This window comes from Rhinolophus ferrumequinum, chromosome 12 (genome assembly GCF_004115265.2).
Source record: "Rhinolophus ferrumequinum isolate MPI-CBG mRhiFer1 chromosome 12, mRhiFer1_v1.p, whole genome shotgun sequence".
Taxonomy (NCBI): domain Eukaryota; kingdom Metazoa; phylum Chordata; class Mammalia; order Chiroptera; family Rhinolophidae; genus Rhinolophus; species Rhinolophus ferrumequinum.
In genome coordinates this window covers 82,776,637-82,791,625 of record NC_046295.1, presented here as the reverse complement: position 1 = coordinate 82,791,625, position 14,989 = coordinate 82,776,637, and the positions used below count along the sequence as shown (strand labels likewise).

Below are 14,989 nucleotides of genomic sequence, written 5' to 3'. Positions count from 1 at the left end.
GGGCTTCTGGTCAGGACAAGATGGCACAGACACCTCGCTATGGTCTCTCCCTGCTCCTCTCCACTAAGTACAACTATAAACCTTGGAAACAAGTCAAAAGACAATCGAAGGAGAACTCTGAAAGGTGGCAGAGGACGGCAAACTGGTTTGGGACCCCAGATTAGAGAACAGCACAGCAACAGGGTATCCCACAACCCCCCACCCAACAGAAGGTGACCCAAGCCTTGTATTTCCTGACCCCCTGGCTTAGCAACAGAAGACAAGCCACGCGGGTTCCTTCCTGCCCCAGGTGGAATGGGAGTCCCACCTACTACACCGGGCCACCTGGTGGAACCGCCAGATGGATGGGAAGCCCCACTAATAAACAGCCTGGGACACTTACCTCAACCAAGCACCCAGCCTGGAAGCTCTCTGTCCCCTGGGCAGAGAACCCCACCCACCCACCCACAGGCACCAGGCTGTCCAGCCCCAGGAAGCTCCTTCTGCCTCCTAAAGCAATGCCAACAGGGCCAGTGGGAGCCCCAGCAGACGCCCCAGGCAAACCAGACTGGCACCACGAAGGCGCTGAACACTGGACTGTCATTGGAACCATAGTCCCCAGTAGTAAGCCAGGACCTGCGTGCTGAACCTAAACAGGGAGCCTTCCTGCTACAACAAAAAAGTCAAACAGAACCCAGAGTCTAACATAACAGTCAAGATGTCAAGGACATAACCGAAAATCACCTGTCACACCCAGAACTGGGAAAAGCATGACTTGAATGAGAAAAGACATCAACTGACCCCGAGATGAGCCAAATATTGACAAAGATTTTAAAGCAACTGTCATAAAAATGATTCCACAAGCAATTACAAATTCGAAACAAATGAAAAATAGAATACGTCAGCAAAGAAAACAAATTATAAAAAGAACCGAATATAGAACTGAAAAATAGAGTAACAAATTTTAAAATTCACTGGATGGGCTTAATGGAAAAGTGGAGATAACAGAGGATAGAATCAATGAACTTGAGGAAAAATAAACAGAATTTACTCAGTCTAAACAACAGATAGAAAATACACTGAAAAAAATAAATGAACATAGCCTCAGGGACGTGTGGGAGAATAACAAAAGATCTATAATAACATTATTATCACTGGAGTCCCCAAAGAGAAAATGAGTGGGGTTGAAAGAGTATTTGAGGAAATGATGGCTGAAAACTCCCCAAATATGGCAAAAGATATAAACCCACAGTTTTCAATAAATTAAGTGAATCCCAAATAGAATAAACTCAAATAAATCCACATCAAGACACATCATAATCTAACTTCTGAAAACTAAAGACAAAATATTTTGAAGTAGCCAGAGTGAAAGGACACCTTCCTATGGGGGAGCACCGACTCGATGATAGTGGGTTTCTCCTCGGAGCCATGGAGGCCAGAGGGAAGTGACACACATTTTTCAAGTGCGGAGGAAAAGAACTGTCAACCACAGATTCCACGTCTGGTGAAACAATCTTTAAGGAATGAAGGACAAATAAAATAGAAAAACTTAAAAAAAAAAAAATTGTCCTAGCAAACCTTAAAAAAATGGCTAAAGGAAGTTCTTCAATTCAAAGAAAATGATAAAAAGGAATCTTGGAGCATCAGGAAGGAAGGAAGAATAATGGAAAGAGATAGGTAAGATAGCAAACACAGCAGACTACCCTTCTGCTTATATGTCTTCCAAATTACATCTGACGACAAACAAAAACTACACCTTCAGATATTCAGGGCACAGGTATTTAGAAGTGGGGAGAAGAAAGGGACTTAAATGGAAAAGATTTCCACACCTCACTGGAAATGGTAAAACAATACCAGTCAACAATCGCAAGTCAGGTGTGTATATTGTAACACCTGAGCAACCACTAAGAAAATGAGACACACCCCAAATCAATATAAATAAATCAGGGTGGAATCCTAAAAAATAAGTAATCCGGAGGAAGGCAAAGAAAAAAAAGGAAACAGGAACAAGAAACAGAAAACAGAATAATAACACGTCAGACTTAAACCCTAACAGCAACAATTACATTAAATGTAAATACTCTAAGTACACCAAGTAAAAGACAAAGACTGGCAGAGCACGACACAACTATACAAGAAACTCACTGCAAATTCAAACAGAAGAGGCCCCTGTGGGGATGAAATGTCCTATCTCTAAGTTATACCATGTCAATAACCTGGTTGTGAGATTATACTATGGTTTTGCAAGAAGTTACTACTGGGGAAACGGAGTCCAGGATCTCTCTGTATGATCTTTTTTAAAACTGCATATTAAAATACAATGTCTCAAAATAAAAGTTTAATAATTTAAAAAAATTGGCCAAACATCTGAAAAGACATTTCATAGGAAAAAAAAACAAAAACGATTCAAATGGCCAATAAAAGCATGTAACAAAATGTTGCCCAGGAAGTGCACATGAAACCACAGAGCAATCACAAGCCACCCCCTGGAATGGCTAAAATGAAAGGAGACGAGGTCACACGCTGGCAAGGACGCAGAGCAACTGGAACGCTCCCACTCCGCTGGTGGAAATAAAAAATGACACAGCCACTTTGGGAAAAAGGGGGGCAGTTAAACACCCCTATGTGACCCAGAAAGACACATGCAAACATACGTGCACACACACACTCTACTCGTAACAAAGACTGGAAGCAGCACACGCACCCACCGCCAGTGAACAAGGAAGTGAGACGTGGGCAGCCGATGATGAAGGACTGCTCAGTGGGAAGGTGTGCTTGTGGGTAGGCCTCGCAGCCACGGCACTGCGGGAGGGAGCCCACGGAGGCCCCCTGATGTGTGACCACAGGCTCAGTAGGCCGGGCCTGGCTGAAGGGACTCGAGGGAACACGCGGCAGAGATGTCTGTACTTATATCACTGTGGTCCTGCCCACAGGGCTGTGATGTTTAACGTCATCACACTGGACTCTTAAGGTTGTGCATAATATCTACCTTACTGTGTGGAAAGAAGACTCCAATCACTGGTGCAAACTGCAAAGTGTGGGGTCTCCGCACGCTTTTCAGGGCCCATAGAATGACGTGCCCACAAAGACCTATGACGTGAGGCCGTGGACAGTGGTGCCCGAGCGCGGGGCAGTGCTGTGGCAGAACAGTAAAGGGGGCAGGGACGCTCCCCTTGGGGTCTGGGATGTGTCTCCAACAACAGGCATTAACCCACATACAGAGACTTCTCTGAAAAGCCCAGGTTTAGCACAGCTTCTCCCCTCAGACTCCTCCCACGGCTCCTAATTCACTCACACAAAACCCCCATTTAGCCAGCAGCCACTAAGGGCCTTCCGAGATCTGGCCCTAGGCATCTGTCCCAAGCTCCGGCCACCTTCCACCTCTGCTGCAGCTCGGTCCGCGTTTCATCCCCAGAACTGAGCCTCTCCTTTAGCGTGAAGGACACCCTACTCCTGCCCCGTCCTGGTTTCTGTGCGTTCCCTGTCCTCCACCCGGGTCTCGCCCACCTAGGCCACCCCTCAGCCTCACTTTCCTGACTGGAACATCCCAGACCCCCAGGGGAGCGTCCCTGCCCCCATTACCGTTCTGCCACAGCACTGCCCCGCGCTTGGGCACCACTGTCCACGGCCTGCGTCATAGGTCTTCGTGGGCACGTCACTCTATGGGCCCTGAGAAGCGTGCGGAGACCCCACACTTCACAGCACGTGCTCAGTGAGTTTGAAGTGGCTGGAGGCCAGTGACCGAGGGGTATTTAAGGGAACTAGTTCGCATGAACAGTTAAGAAAAACAGGGCGAGGCGAGAGCACAGGAAAGAAGTCAGAAATAGAAATAAAAACTCAAAGATGACATTTCTGCATGTGGTAACAAAGCCATGAAAATAGAAAGGCTCCATGGAATAGCTTATGAATGCGCCCGTCCAGCGCACGCCGGCCGGCTGCAGGCGGCCGCCCCAGCTGACTTCTGCCCACTTGCGCAGCTCCCACCCCGCCGACAATCAACCCAGGCCCAGGGCCTCTGCTTTCTACCCCGCGCTGGCTCCATCCAGCCTCTCATGGCCCTGCAGACCCGCGGGGCCAGGCCGCGGCACTTCAAGCCTGAACAACATCAGCCCTGCTATGGACACAATGTGTGTGTGTCCCCAAAATTCACATACTGAAGCCTAACCCCCAAGGTGGTGTTAGGAGGCGGGGCTTTGGGAGGTGACTAGGCCACGAGGCGGGAGCCTTGTGAACGGGACCAGTGCCCCTTCCACCCTGTGAGGACACAGCAAGAAGACAGCCATCCATGAACCAGGAAGCAGGCCCTCGGCAAACACCCAAGCTGCCGACGCCAGGATCTTTAACTTCCAGCCTCAAAGCTGTGAGCAGTAGATGTGTTATTCGTAAGCGCCCCAGGGTGTGGTGTCACAGCAGCCAGGACAGATGAGTCCCCAGATGTTCCGCCTGACCACGGCCTCTACCCACTCGAACCTGCTAGACTCTTGCTGGGCTCTCTCACACCACCCCCCACACAAAAACCTTCCCTGGCACACATGGTAAAAGAAAGCCCTAGCCAGCTTGGAACACCCTGAACAATCTGGCCCAGGCTATTTTCTATACTAATCACCTACTATTTCAGTCCACAAAGCCTCTGTCACAAGGCTAATCAAGTGCCCACAAACACTTCTGCAAGGAACCCGGCCCGACACCCCCGTCCCCTCGACTTGGGAGGCCACCATACCTTACCCATTCTTCAAAGCCTACGAAGCCTCCTCAAGCACCCTTCCCACAGGGACCACTACCCCTGGAGCCCAGGCAGTTCGGCCCCATTCATCCACCTGACAGCTCCACATTCTGCGTCAGACAGCTCCTGGAGAGATGTCCGGTGGCATTTCAGTCCTTGCATTATTTCATTTTCCTTCGTGTATGTCAATAGTTCATGCAAATTTTAAGCAACTAAAGAGAGAGCATCATTTAACTGCCCTTGTATTTCCTGTAGTGCAAAAAACAATTATGCACAGGAAAGTTACGCAACTACTAATAGATGAACGAATGTAATGTTGGCTCCATCCCGGTCACCTTCATATTCGATGAAAAATGAGAGCAATGTGAGTTTTTCAATAGTTCAACTAGAAAGTAAAAAAGAACACTGGTACATATACTGGTGATATGGCCACCAAAAAATCAATAGTGGAAGAAGCCTAGAAGCTATCAGGACATGAATCTAACACAAAGAAGAAAGTATTAAGGGCCTTTTGGAAGAACATTTGCACAAATTTAACATCCTGGAGCACAGTAGTGGTGACCCTTTTGAGAGTCAAACTTAAAGGATCAGGACAGTTTGAACTTAGAGATGGATTTATGCTCTTTAGTTAATATTTAACTTGCGGCATCAAGACAGGAAAGAGAGCATGTGCAGACAGATACATCTATAGCAATACACATTCATCATGTCTGGCCACCACGCCAAAAGTATAAAGCACACCTTTCTCTTCCACCTGTCCCACTTGTCACCAGCTCCTCTATTCATCCGACAAACAGGTGAGCACTGACTCTGTCCTGTAGATATGGCATAAGCACGACAGCCGTAACCCCGGACCTCAAGACACCAGGCAGCTCTCAGCGCTCCAAGCAGAAGCAAAGTCATGCCAGCGATACAACCCCCGTGTCCAGTACCACTGAGCACATACACCCAGGTTGCTCTGTGACCTCCCCCACCATCTCAGAAGCACCCAAATCCCTTGCAGGATCAAAAGACTATTAAAAAGATTACATATATCAATAATCTGAGCAAATCGTCATGTTAAAAATGTAACAGGATGCTTATGAATGGGGTCGTCCCCCCTAAGACGCGCATGGTGGCTGTGCTCACTCTGGCCCAGGGACAAAGCAGAAGCTGGCTTTCACTGCCAGTTCTGGGGCCTGGAGAGGGGTTCTGAGCCTGAGGTTCATTTTACCCAAGTGTCACCACAACAAAGTTAGGTGGTGACCTCCTGGAGTTGACATGAAGGCATTTTTCTCCTGCTATCAATTAAGCTAAGAGAGTCCTAGCTCTTCTGTGGCCCATATAAGGCCGCACTGCAGCGACTGGATCACATATCCCGTCCATGGCTGCAGAGACCAAGACGTCTGTGCAAGGATTTCCCACCCCACAACACGGTTCCCAAACTGGTAGTTCACTCTGGCCAGAGAGGGAGAGGATGACAGCGTCAACCCCTCACTAGCAGTGGGCAATGGACAGCCCCAGGGCCTCTCCACCCCAGTTTGCCGCCAGTAAAACAAGAAGGTTGACCTTGGTGGCCCTTCCAGTCCTGCCCTGTTCCAAGCAGCACAGCCCTGTGGTGAGGTGTTGGTGAGTCTCCACTTGGTTTCCAGGGCTCCTCTGAGGGTGACATCACCACCACTGCACTAATAGCACCATGACTGCAAATAGTGGGTGCCTTCTAGTACTTTCCCTGGGTTGTTTTGTCAGCATTGTCCTTGGGAGGTAACAAAAGCTATTATTCAAAATCCCAAAACTGAGACCTAGATACCATTAAGTTTCCTACAGTCGTGGACTAAAATAAAAACCCAGGAATGGACTAAAATAAAAACCCAGGAATACAGGAGCCCGTCAGTGCTCTATTCTGTAAAACAAGCAGTACTTCAAGTCACCCTTTAAACTTTTTCACCAATTTACTACAACTTTCACCCAAAAATACATCACAAAATATTCCAGCTAAGCAGGTTCTAAACCTTATAATAAGATACTTTTAAATGAATAACTTGCAACATGTCCAACGTATTATTTCTTAAAAAATAATTAAAACACTGTCAATGAAACGAGTTCCTCCCCAAAAGGAGGGCCAGAACCTAAAAACACCACCACAAGACGGCCCCCAGTTCTTGGCTGTGGCCCGGAGATGAAGGAGGGGGAGGAAGCGGTCTCATAACCATATGCCGCCCCAAGGCCCAGCCAAGGGTGTGCTCTGAGCCTCCCCACTCACTACCAACGGCAGCCAGCGGCCCGGGGACACTGAGAGTCCTAAAAGGCAAACGCAGACCACGAAGGCAGCCTCAGAGCACGTCAACCTGGGGTGTCCATGCTTCCTTCTCCTGCACAGGCAGAAAGACTGTCACATTGGGCTACTTCGTGAACAGCCACATAACAAGTAAAACATTTAAGCACTTTCACCATCATACCCCTCAAAAACTGATTCAGGATTACAGCGTGCAGACTAAAAGAACCACGTCTAACTCACTGAAGACTAAGCTGCAGAGGCACATGGAGGCATCCAGAAGAAATAAAGAATGGCCCCTGGAGTAGGAGTCGTCTAGGGGACAAAATCTCTACCACCTTACCAAAGTCCCCTCCCCACCCCGCTCCTGAAGGACTGGCCCCACACCAGGCAGTGGAGACAAGGCTGCCTGGGTAGGCACGACCCCATGCCAACGACATAGATGAAATCACTTCAGCTGAATGCAGAGCTCCCAAATTTGTAAATTTAGAGAGAGCTTCTCCACCAGGAAAACTCTACATCTGCTCCCCTTCCAGAAACGAGGTACAGAATGGAAAAGCCCTCCCATTTAGCAAAAAGGAACAGAGGCCAGACCTCCCAACATCAGTGTCTGACGGGCACCTGGCAGCCGAGGGATGGTGACTGATGGGCACCTGCAATCCGGCCTTAGGTCCTCAGCAGGCACCTACCGTGTTTCCCCAAAAATAAGACCTAGCCAGGCAATCAGCTCTAATGCATCTAATGAAGTAAACATTAATACAAGACCTGGTCTTATATTAATGTTTGCTCCAAAAGCCGTATTAGAGCTGACTGTCCGGCTAGGTCTTATTTTCGGGAAACCACAGTAGTCTCCTTCAGCTCCTGCTCATGTCATTCTATAAATATCCACCTCTAATAATGTCAAAACTGGAAAGCCTATTTTAACATCAGCTTTTGAATTACCTATCTGATGAGTCAACAAGGATTAAAGAGCGACCGGGTACTGGAAATAAAACTAGACTAACCCAACAGTAACACTGAGAAAGACACACGTTTATTTCCAGATAGCTGACAAATCCCACGCTGAATGCCAAAGCCAAATGCAACAGCACAGAAAGGCCTGCACTGGCTAGAACCTGGAGGGCAGACAGGAGAGGCTTCGTACCAGTACCGTCTCCAGCACGTCACTACCAGAGCCGTGGCCATTTCCACGGGCAACATCTTCAACAGTCACGGGAGTGAGGCCTGCACGTGCGCCCCAGCAGCCAGGCCTGAGAATGCACTGGGCTTAGGGCGAAGAACGGAGCCCACGCAGGATGGTGGGCAGGCCTCCCGTGAAACACTACACAGCGGCACGGAGGCCAATGGGCACGAGGCTGGGAGGCTCTAAGGACAGACCGTGGATAAAGCAGTCTCAGAGAAAACATCACTAACGGTGCGACACACGTCCAACTACAGGACACTGGTCCATGATGGGAACGTCTGTGGTGAATCAGAGAAAGGCGAATCAACGGCCAGCACAAGACCAGTGGGTGTGAGCGCAGGCCGCACACCCCCAGAGGTCCACGGCCCGTGCTTCTCCTTAAACCCACTGCTGGACTCCAGCGTGGCCACGCTGGTACTACTCTCCATCCCTCACTCTGAAGTCTATATACGCTTTGACATGTACTTTGGATCAATTCCACCTTTTCCCCCAGATCACGTGAATTCACCTGCGTGGCAAGCATTTCCCCATCGCACTACATGGACAATGCATAAATTTCATGGAGCTGTAAACAAGAATTCGAAAACCGAAAACGGCCAAACAAAGGAGAACAACTCTCCTTGCACACGAGAAACTCGACTTAAAATCAGGTGATGCACTTAATCCCCTGACCTGCGGAGCGTGTTTGTCCTCATGACCGACTCCCGCTGTGGCACAGGCCACTCCAACTGGTGAGATCCCACACAGGGACACGCCTGCTCAGCAAGTTTGGAAACTGGTCCACCACACTCCTGCCTAGAACGGTGCACTGTCCACCTCGCTCCCACTCCACAAACAGAAATGTTTTCCCCAGAATAGGGCAATTTTTAAAAATGCTTCACATTGAAAGAAACAGGACGACACGGTATTAACTCTTAATTTTGTACCGGACTTGACAAAGCACCTGAAATTAATAAGGAAAGCCTTCCGGGCCAAGCAATCCCGGGAGTCGGTTGGTCTGCGAAACTCCGACAGAGGGGAGCACGAGAGTCTTAACCCACGGGGCGTATGCGGGCCTGACAAACTGCACCCGACCCCAGGTGACCCAGCTCTTCACGGCGGGAGGGAACCGGGCGTGAGCATCCGAGGACACACAATCCACGCCAAAGCGGTTTCTCGCTCGGGAATTCCGCAGGTGAAGTTCCGCGAGCGTCAAGCACCGCTGGGCAGCCAGCGTCGTCTCCGGACTCGCCCCCGCCCCGCACCAACGCGGGAGCAGCGGGGAGGCGCGACCCCGCGACCCCGACCCCGCGACGCCGAGGCCCAACCCGGCGACCCCCGCCCCGCGGTCCGCGCGCGCCATGCCACTCGGGAGCGACCGCCCCGCACAAAGGCGCCCCGCCCGCGCCGCACCTGCGGCCCGCCCCCGCCCCCGCCCGCGCCCCCGCCCCGGCCCCGGCCCCGCGGCCCACCTCGGCCGTAGGCCTTGGCGCAGATCCACTGCAGGTTGGCGGCGATCTTGGCGCGCGCCGGGTCGTAGCGGTCCAGCGGCACGATGTCCGCGGCGCCGTCGGGCGCGGCCTCCATCCTCCTCCAGCCGTCCCCGGCCGCGCGGCCGCCCGCGTCCACCATCTGCACACAGAGAGGCGCTGCGGCGGGCGCCCGGCAACAAAGGCGCCGCGCGGGCCGCGTGGGGCCGCGGCTGGACACACTGCACGGCCCGCGCCGCGCGGGGCCCGGAGGCCGCCCCGCCCCCGCGCGGCCCGCCCGCCCGCCCGCCTCACCTCAGAGCCGCCGCCGTCGCCGCCGCCGCGGGTGCTGCTGCTGCCGCATGCTGCGGGGCCGAGCCGCGGTCGCCCGGGAGGCCCGGGAGGCAGCGGGCGGGGGTCGCGGGCTGAGCCGCGCGGGCCGGACGGGGGGCGCGTGCGCGGACCCGGGGGCGGCGGCAGCGGCGACCGCTGAGGAGGCGGCCAACCGGCGAGAGCGCGCACACCGCCCAGGCCCTGCGCAGGCGCACTGCGCGCGGCCCGCCGCCCCGCCCCTTTCCGCACGCGCAGAGGGCGCTGCCCGCGCGGTCCCGCCCCCAGCCCGTGCTCGCCCCGCCTCTTTCCGCAGGCGCTGTGGGCTCTGCCCGAGGGTCCGCCCCTTTCCGCGGGTACTGGGCGCGAGGTCGCGCGGCGCGGGCTGCGCGGGCTGACAGGCCCCGGAGGGTCCCGCAGCATCCCTTTGTTTGCGCCGCGCCTCCTCCTCTCCGGCACTGGGTCGTCCGGACCGAAGGCCCAGTCGCTGCCCGACGGGGCCGAGCCCCTCGCGGAGGCTTCTGCATCCCTGGGGGACCGCGCGGGCCCAGCCCCGGCGAAAGCCGATGGCGACCCCCACCCCCACCGCGAGGTTTCCCCTTCCCAGAGAGCAGCGCTGGGAACCAGGGGCCGTCCCCTCCCACAGCGGGGCTAAGAGCCGGAAACCCCACCCTGGGAGCAGCCCCGGCGATACACTCCCTCCTTCCCCCAAATCAGCGCTGGGACCCGCATAGCGGCCCTTGGTGCAAAGGGGCCCCTTCCCCAAAGTGGCACTGGAAGCAGCACCGGGAATACCTTTTCTCCCCTAAAGCCACGCTGGGAACCAGGGTACGCACCCTCCCACAGCGGGGCTCGGAGCCCCGGGGACCCCACCCCAGAGCAGCTTCCAAGTCCCTCCCCTCCCCCCTTTCAGAGCTTAGAGCCTGAGGGCTCCCCAGAGCTTACCGGAGAACGCTGTGCCTGGGAGCGCCCCAACCGGGCACTAGCCACGGTCTCCAGGGTTCTGTCCAGGGAAGGTGGGCGTCTGGACACCTACGACACACTGAATTGTCCTCACCCTGCACTAGCGGGACCATCGGTAGGAGCCTCGGACATCCCCCGGGAGGGGCTCGCTTCATCCTAATGAAGTCAGCACCAGAGGGCCTGTATTCAGCTAATAGTCCCAACACCGTGAAACCTTGTATGTACCTGTGCTTGTCTGAGGACCTCACAGCCAAACACAAAGGGGTGCTGGCTTTAGACCACCCACCACGGTCCAGAAATCCAAGGCTGAGGAAAGCAGGAAGAAAGTTTCCTCTGGGTAAGGTGTCCTGGGAGTGAAGGACAGGATGGTTCCCAGCCTCCAGGGGTTTTTAAGGTGCTACCAACCTCCACTTCCCGAGCCAACCTCAGCCAGAAAGAAGACCCAGATTCTGCAGTGATGGAAGCTCAGGACCCAGCCAGCCAGTCAACAGATGCATTCATGTGCAGGCCTGGGCCTCACTCTGGCTCACAGCAGAGAACAAAACACCGCCCCCCCCCATGGAGCTAAGGTCCAATGAGAGATCCAAACACTGCACAGTGCACGAGGCTGCGAGCAGCTCCGTGGGAGATAAATAGGAGTGCTGGGAGGGCATCAGAGCAAAGACGCAGGAAGTGAGGGGCAAGCGGGAGCATTTCTGGGGGCACAGTGTTGTGGGCTGGGGGTGCAGTAGACAGAACCCTGATTCTGGAGTGCCCGGTTGTAAGAAACGGGGAGGCTACTGAGTCCAGAACCCAGGATGGAGAGGTACTGGGGGGAAATGGAGGTGGGGGCTGGAGGGGTGGGGGCAGATCTGGCACAGGAACTCTGACCACTTCTCTGAATGAGATGGGAAGTCATGGAAGGATTGGGTCCGGGGACTGTATCAATTTTCTGTAAACCTAAAGCTGCTCTAAAAAACAGAACCTATCACTTAAAAGAACAAAACAAACCTCAGGCCCAGCTACCCAGCCCCAGCTTCAAGACCAGCCTCCAGCCTGGGCAGCCCTCGGCAGCTCCGAGGCTCAGAGAACCCACCAGCTGCTGGAGCCCCAGGCTTGCTCTGTTCTGCCAGCTCTGTCCCCCCTCCTGCCCAGCTCCTCCAGGGGTCTCAGTCCTGTGCCCCTTTCCACTGGACGGGCCCTTGATGTTCCCTGCCTGGACATCCTTCCATGTGCTCGTCCCTCCCAACCAACGGCTGAGGTCCCCATGAGTCACCATTCCGGTACTTCACTGCTGAGACCTAATGCTGGTAGCATCTGAGCAGGTCTGGTGTGATGGGGAAGTCACCATGGCTGGGCGCAGCGGGGCACAGCAGCTCCTCAGCAAACCAGCACTGCAGGACGCAGACCAGGTGTGGGGAGGCCCAGCCCCCGAGGGCTCCATCCTCGTGGGTACAGTGGACTCCATGATCCCACAGCTAACCAACCGCTGTGGGAAACCTGTGGACCCTTCCAGTGAAAACTGTCGCTCTAAATGTGTGCAGGGGTTCGACCATTCCTGACTCAGACCTGGCCACCACCAACCATGGCACCGGACATTTGGCCCAAATGCTCCCCGGCTGGCCTCGGGGGAGCTCAACCCCCCAACCTTTTCTTCAGTACTGCTCGCCCGGGAGAAAAATGCTAATTCAACTTAAACTTAATGGAATGAATTAAAATTTCCCCATTGGGAGAGAAATTAAACAGGAGGGGAGACTGTTGTCGGCTCAGTCGGGCTGTAGAGGACCTCAAACCACTGTAATACTCCACATTTCTTTTGCGTCCCCTCCCCCAGGGAAAAGGGATTTCCACCCCTGGGGACAGGATCAGTCCCCTTGGAGAACTCAGGGCTTAAGGGCAGCTGGGGACGGCAAAGGCTTGGGCAGACACAGGGCACTGGAGTGGGGGTTGGCAGTGCCTCCCTGGGCCCGCAAGCTGGATCCCAGCCTGTCCTTCACACCTTCCTCCGGCTGTGCTCTGAGTGAAGGGACATGTGACCTCATGTCTTCGCCTCCTTGACACTCCCACCTGCAAAGAAGAGTCATGTGGATTTGCTCCCCTCCCCTTCCTCGAGGACAAAGCATCTGGGAACAGCCACCAGTGTGCCTGCCGCCCATGCTTCCAAACCTGTGATGCACAGACACCTGGTGGCCTGGGGACCACTGAAGGCACTACACTGTGCAAAACCGGCCGCGGGCTTCTGCGCAATCTCGTCATCCTTCGTGGGGGGCCTGCACTGGTGCTCACCCCTGTGCCAGCTGATACAGTGCAAAACCGGGCGGCTGAGCCCTTCTCCCTCCCGGGAGCGTTTTAAGGCTGCAAACATCATTCTGTACGGTTTTCAAGGTGCAAATTACACACCTCTTGGGGATTCAGGAATGAGTCATTTTTCCTCTTTCTCTGAAACCTTAGGACCTGGGCTCCAACACAAGGTTTTGACAGTCCGCTCTTGCCAGCAGCAGAATGCATGATGGGAAGAAGGGCCACTGAAGTCATGAGGCCAGGCACCCCTCCTACCCCGGTAATGGAAGGGGAACCAGAGGCTCCAAGGCGTGACACGTGTGTCACAAGTGAGGCACCCTGAAGGTACAGTTGTGAAACGGCCCCAAGCAGTGGCACCAGCAGTACACATTCCAGGTCTGTCTATGCCTCGAGGACCATGGGAAGGAGGCAAGGGAGAGAGAGGACGTGCGTTCCCAGGGCTGCTGGTACTTGTTAAATGACAATGTTCTGTCAGTTCCTGAGCCAGAGTCTGAGATCCTGAGACCGGGTGTTGGGAGTTCCTCCTGAGGTTGAGGGGGACTCTGCTCCAGGCCCCCCCAGGCTCCCGTGGGGTCCCGTCCTGGGGCTCCCATCTCTGCCTCCATCTGCACAGGACCTTCTCTGGGTCTGTGTTCACGTGGCTGCCTCCTTCCCGGTGCTAGGGGATCAGGGCCCACCCTAGTGACCTCGTTTCACCTCACTCACCTATCTATGTAAAGGCCCGTCTCAAACACAGTCACCTCCCAAGGTCCTGGGGTTAGGGCTTGAGCATCTGTTTTGAAGGACACGACTCAACGCCCAACAGCTGCCTACACTGTGTGAGGGGTCTCAGCGCAGACGATGTGGGACCCAGGACGAGCCTCCAGGACGCCGGTCCCCCATCCATGCCACTTCCCCCCATCACCCCTGATGCTGGCTCATGCCTGTCCCTCACCTTTAAACTCAGGCTTCCAGGAGCCAAGAACATCTGCCAAATGTGAGAGCCTGGAGCCACAAGACAGGGCTTGCTGTCACCCACCTGGGACTCAGTGGTGCCAGAGGCGGCATTACATATGCTCCTTCCTCAGGAGAGGGGCCATGCCTCCTCCTCCTGTGGGGGGAGCCCTGGCCCCTGTGTCCTCCCGGACACCTCCTGGTTTAGTCCGTCCACCACCAGGCGGCCCCTCTGGCCCCTGCTGCACTCTCCTCTTTGCTCGCGCCCGTGTTCCACCTCAGGTTCCTGGAGACAGGTGAGCCCACACTTCTGTGTGGTTCCCCAGAGCTCGTGTGACACCACTGCGGCCTCCTCCCGCCCTGGAGCGACTGCCTGGCCCCCAGCCAGCCCCGTCCTCTCGCTGCAGCCGTCCTGCACCACCATTGCTGGCAACTGGGCAATGGAGAGAGTGGACTGCTTCCTGCCACGGAGCCCCCACGCCGGCCCTGGATTCCAGCCCTCATGGCAGGACGGGGTGGGGGGGATGCCTCGGAGTGGATCTTGGCATGTGCATCAAGTGCCCATAACCCCAGTCCAATGTCGGGGTCTCCCAGCCCTGCAGTCAGGGCCAGCACTTTCTGGAACACTCGACTCTGGCCAAATGACCCTCAAGCATCACACCCCATTGCCCCTGGGAACACAAATGACTGGGGCAGACCTGCTCCCGACATCCCCTTCTTTGGGACCTTCTGAGTTTAGAGGCAAAATGCTCTGGAAAAGGATAAATTCTGCAGATGTGCCTAAGGCACTGTATCTGTTGACTGGAGCAGATGCTCCCCACTTCTTTCTGGCCGTCATTTGACTTAAAATAGCCCCTCAGTTCCTGTAGGGACAGAGTGCAGGGAGGGCCACTCTG

At 54.5% G+C, this 14,989-nt stretch overlaps 1 protein-coding gene across 6 annotated transcripts in view; it reads right to left on the bottom strand.

Annotated features, from left to right (window-relative positions):
- Positions 1-9,952, bottom strand: part of CAMSAP1 (calmodulin regulated spectrin associated protein 1) — a 57,169-nt gene extending 47,217 nt beyond the window's left edge. For 3 of the 6 annotated variants that reach the window (XR_004424622.1, XM_033122612.1, XM_033122613.1), the window contains exon 1: positions 9,591-9,835. Coding sequence is in view for 5 of the 6 variants with exons in the window: in XM_033122612.1 (XP_032978503.1) it covers positions 9,591-9,750 (160 nt within the window). In the remaining variant the exon portion in view is untranslated. Of the gene's footprint in view, positions 1-9,590; positions 9,836-9,902 lie in introns of those variants that run through there. The other 3 variants (XM_033122610.1, XM_033122614.1, XM_033122609.1) reach the window with 2 other exon arrangements.
- Between the last annotated feature and the right edge of the window lie 5,037 nt (positions 9,953-14,989).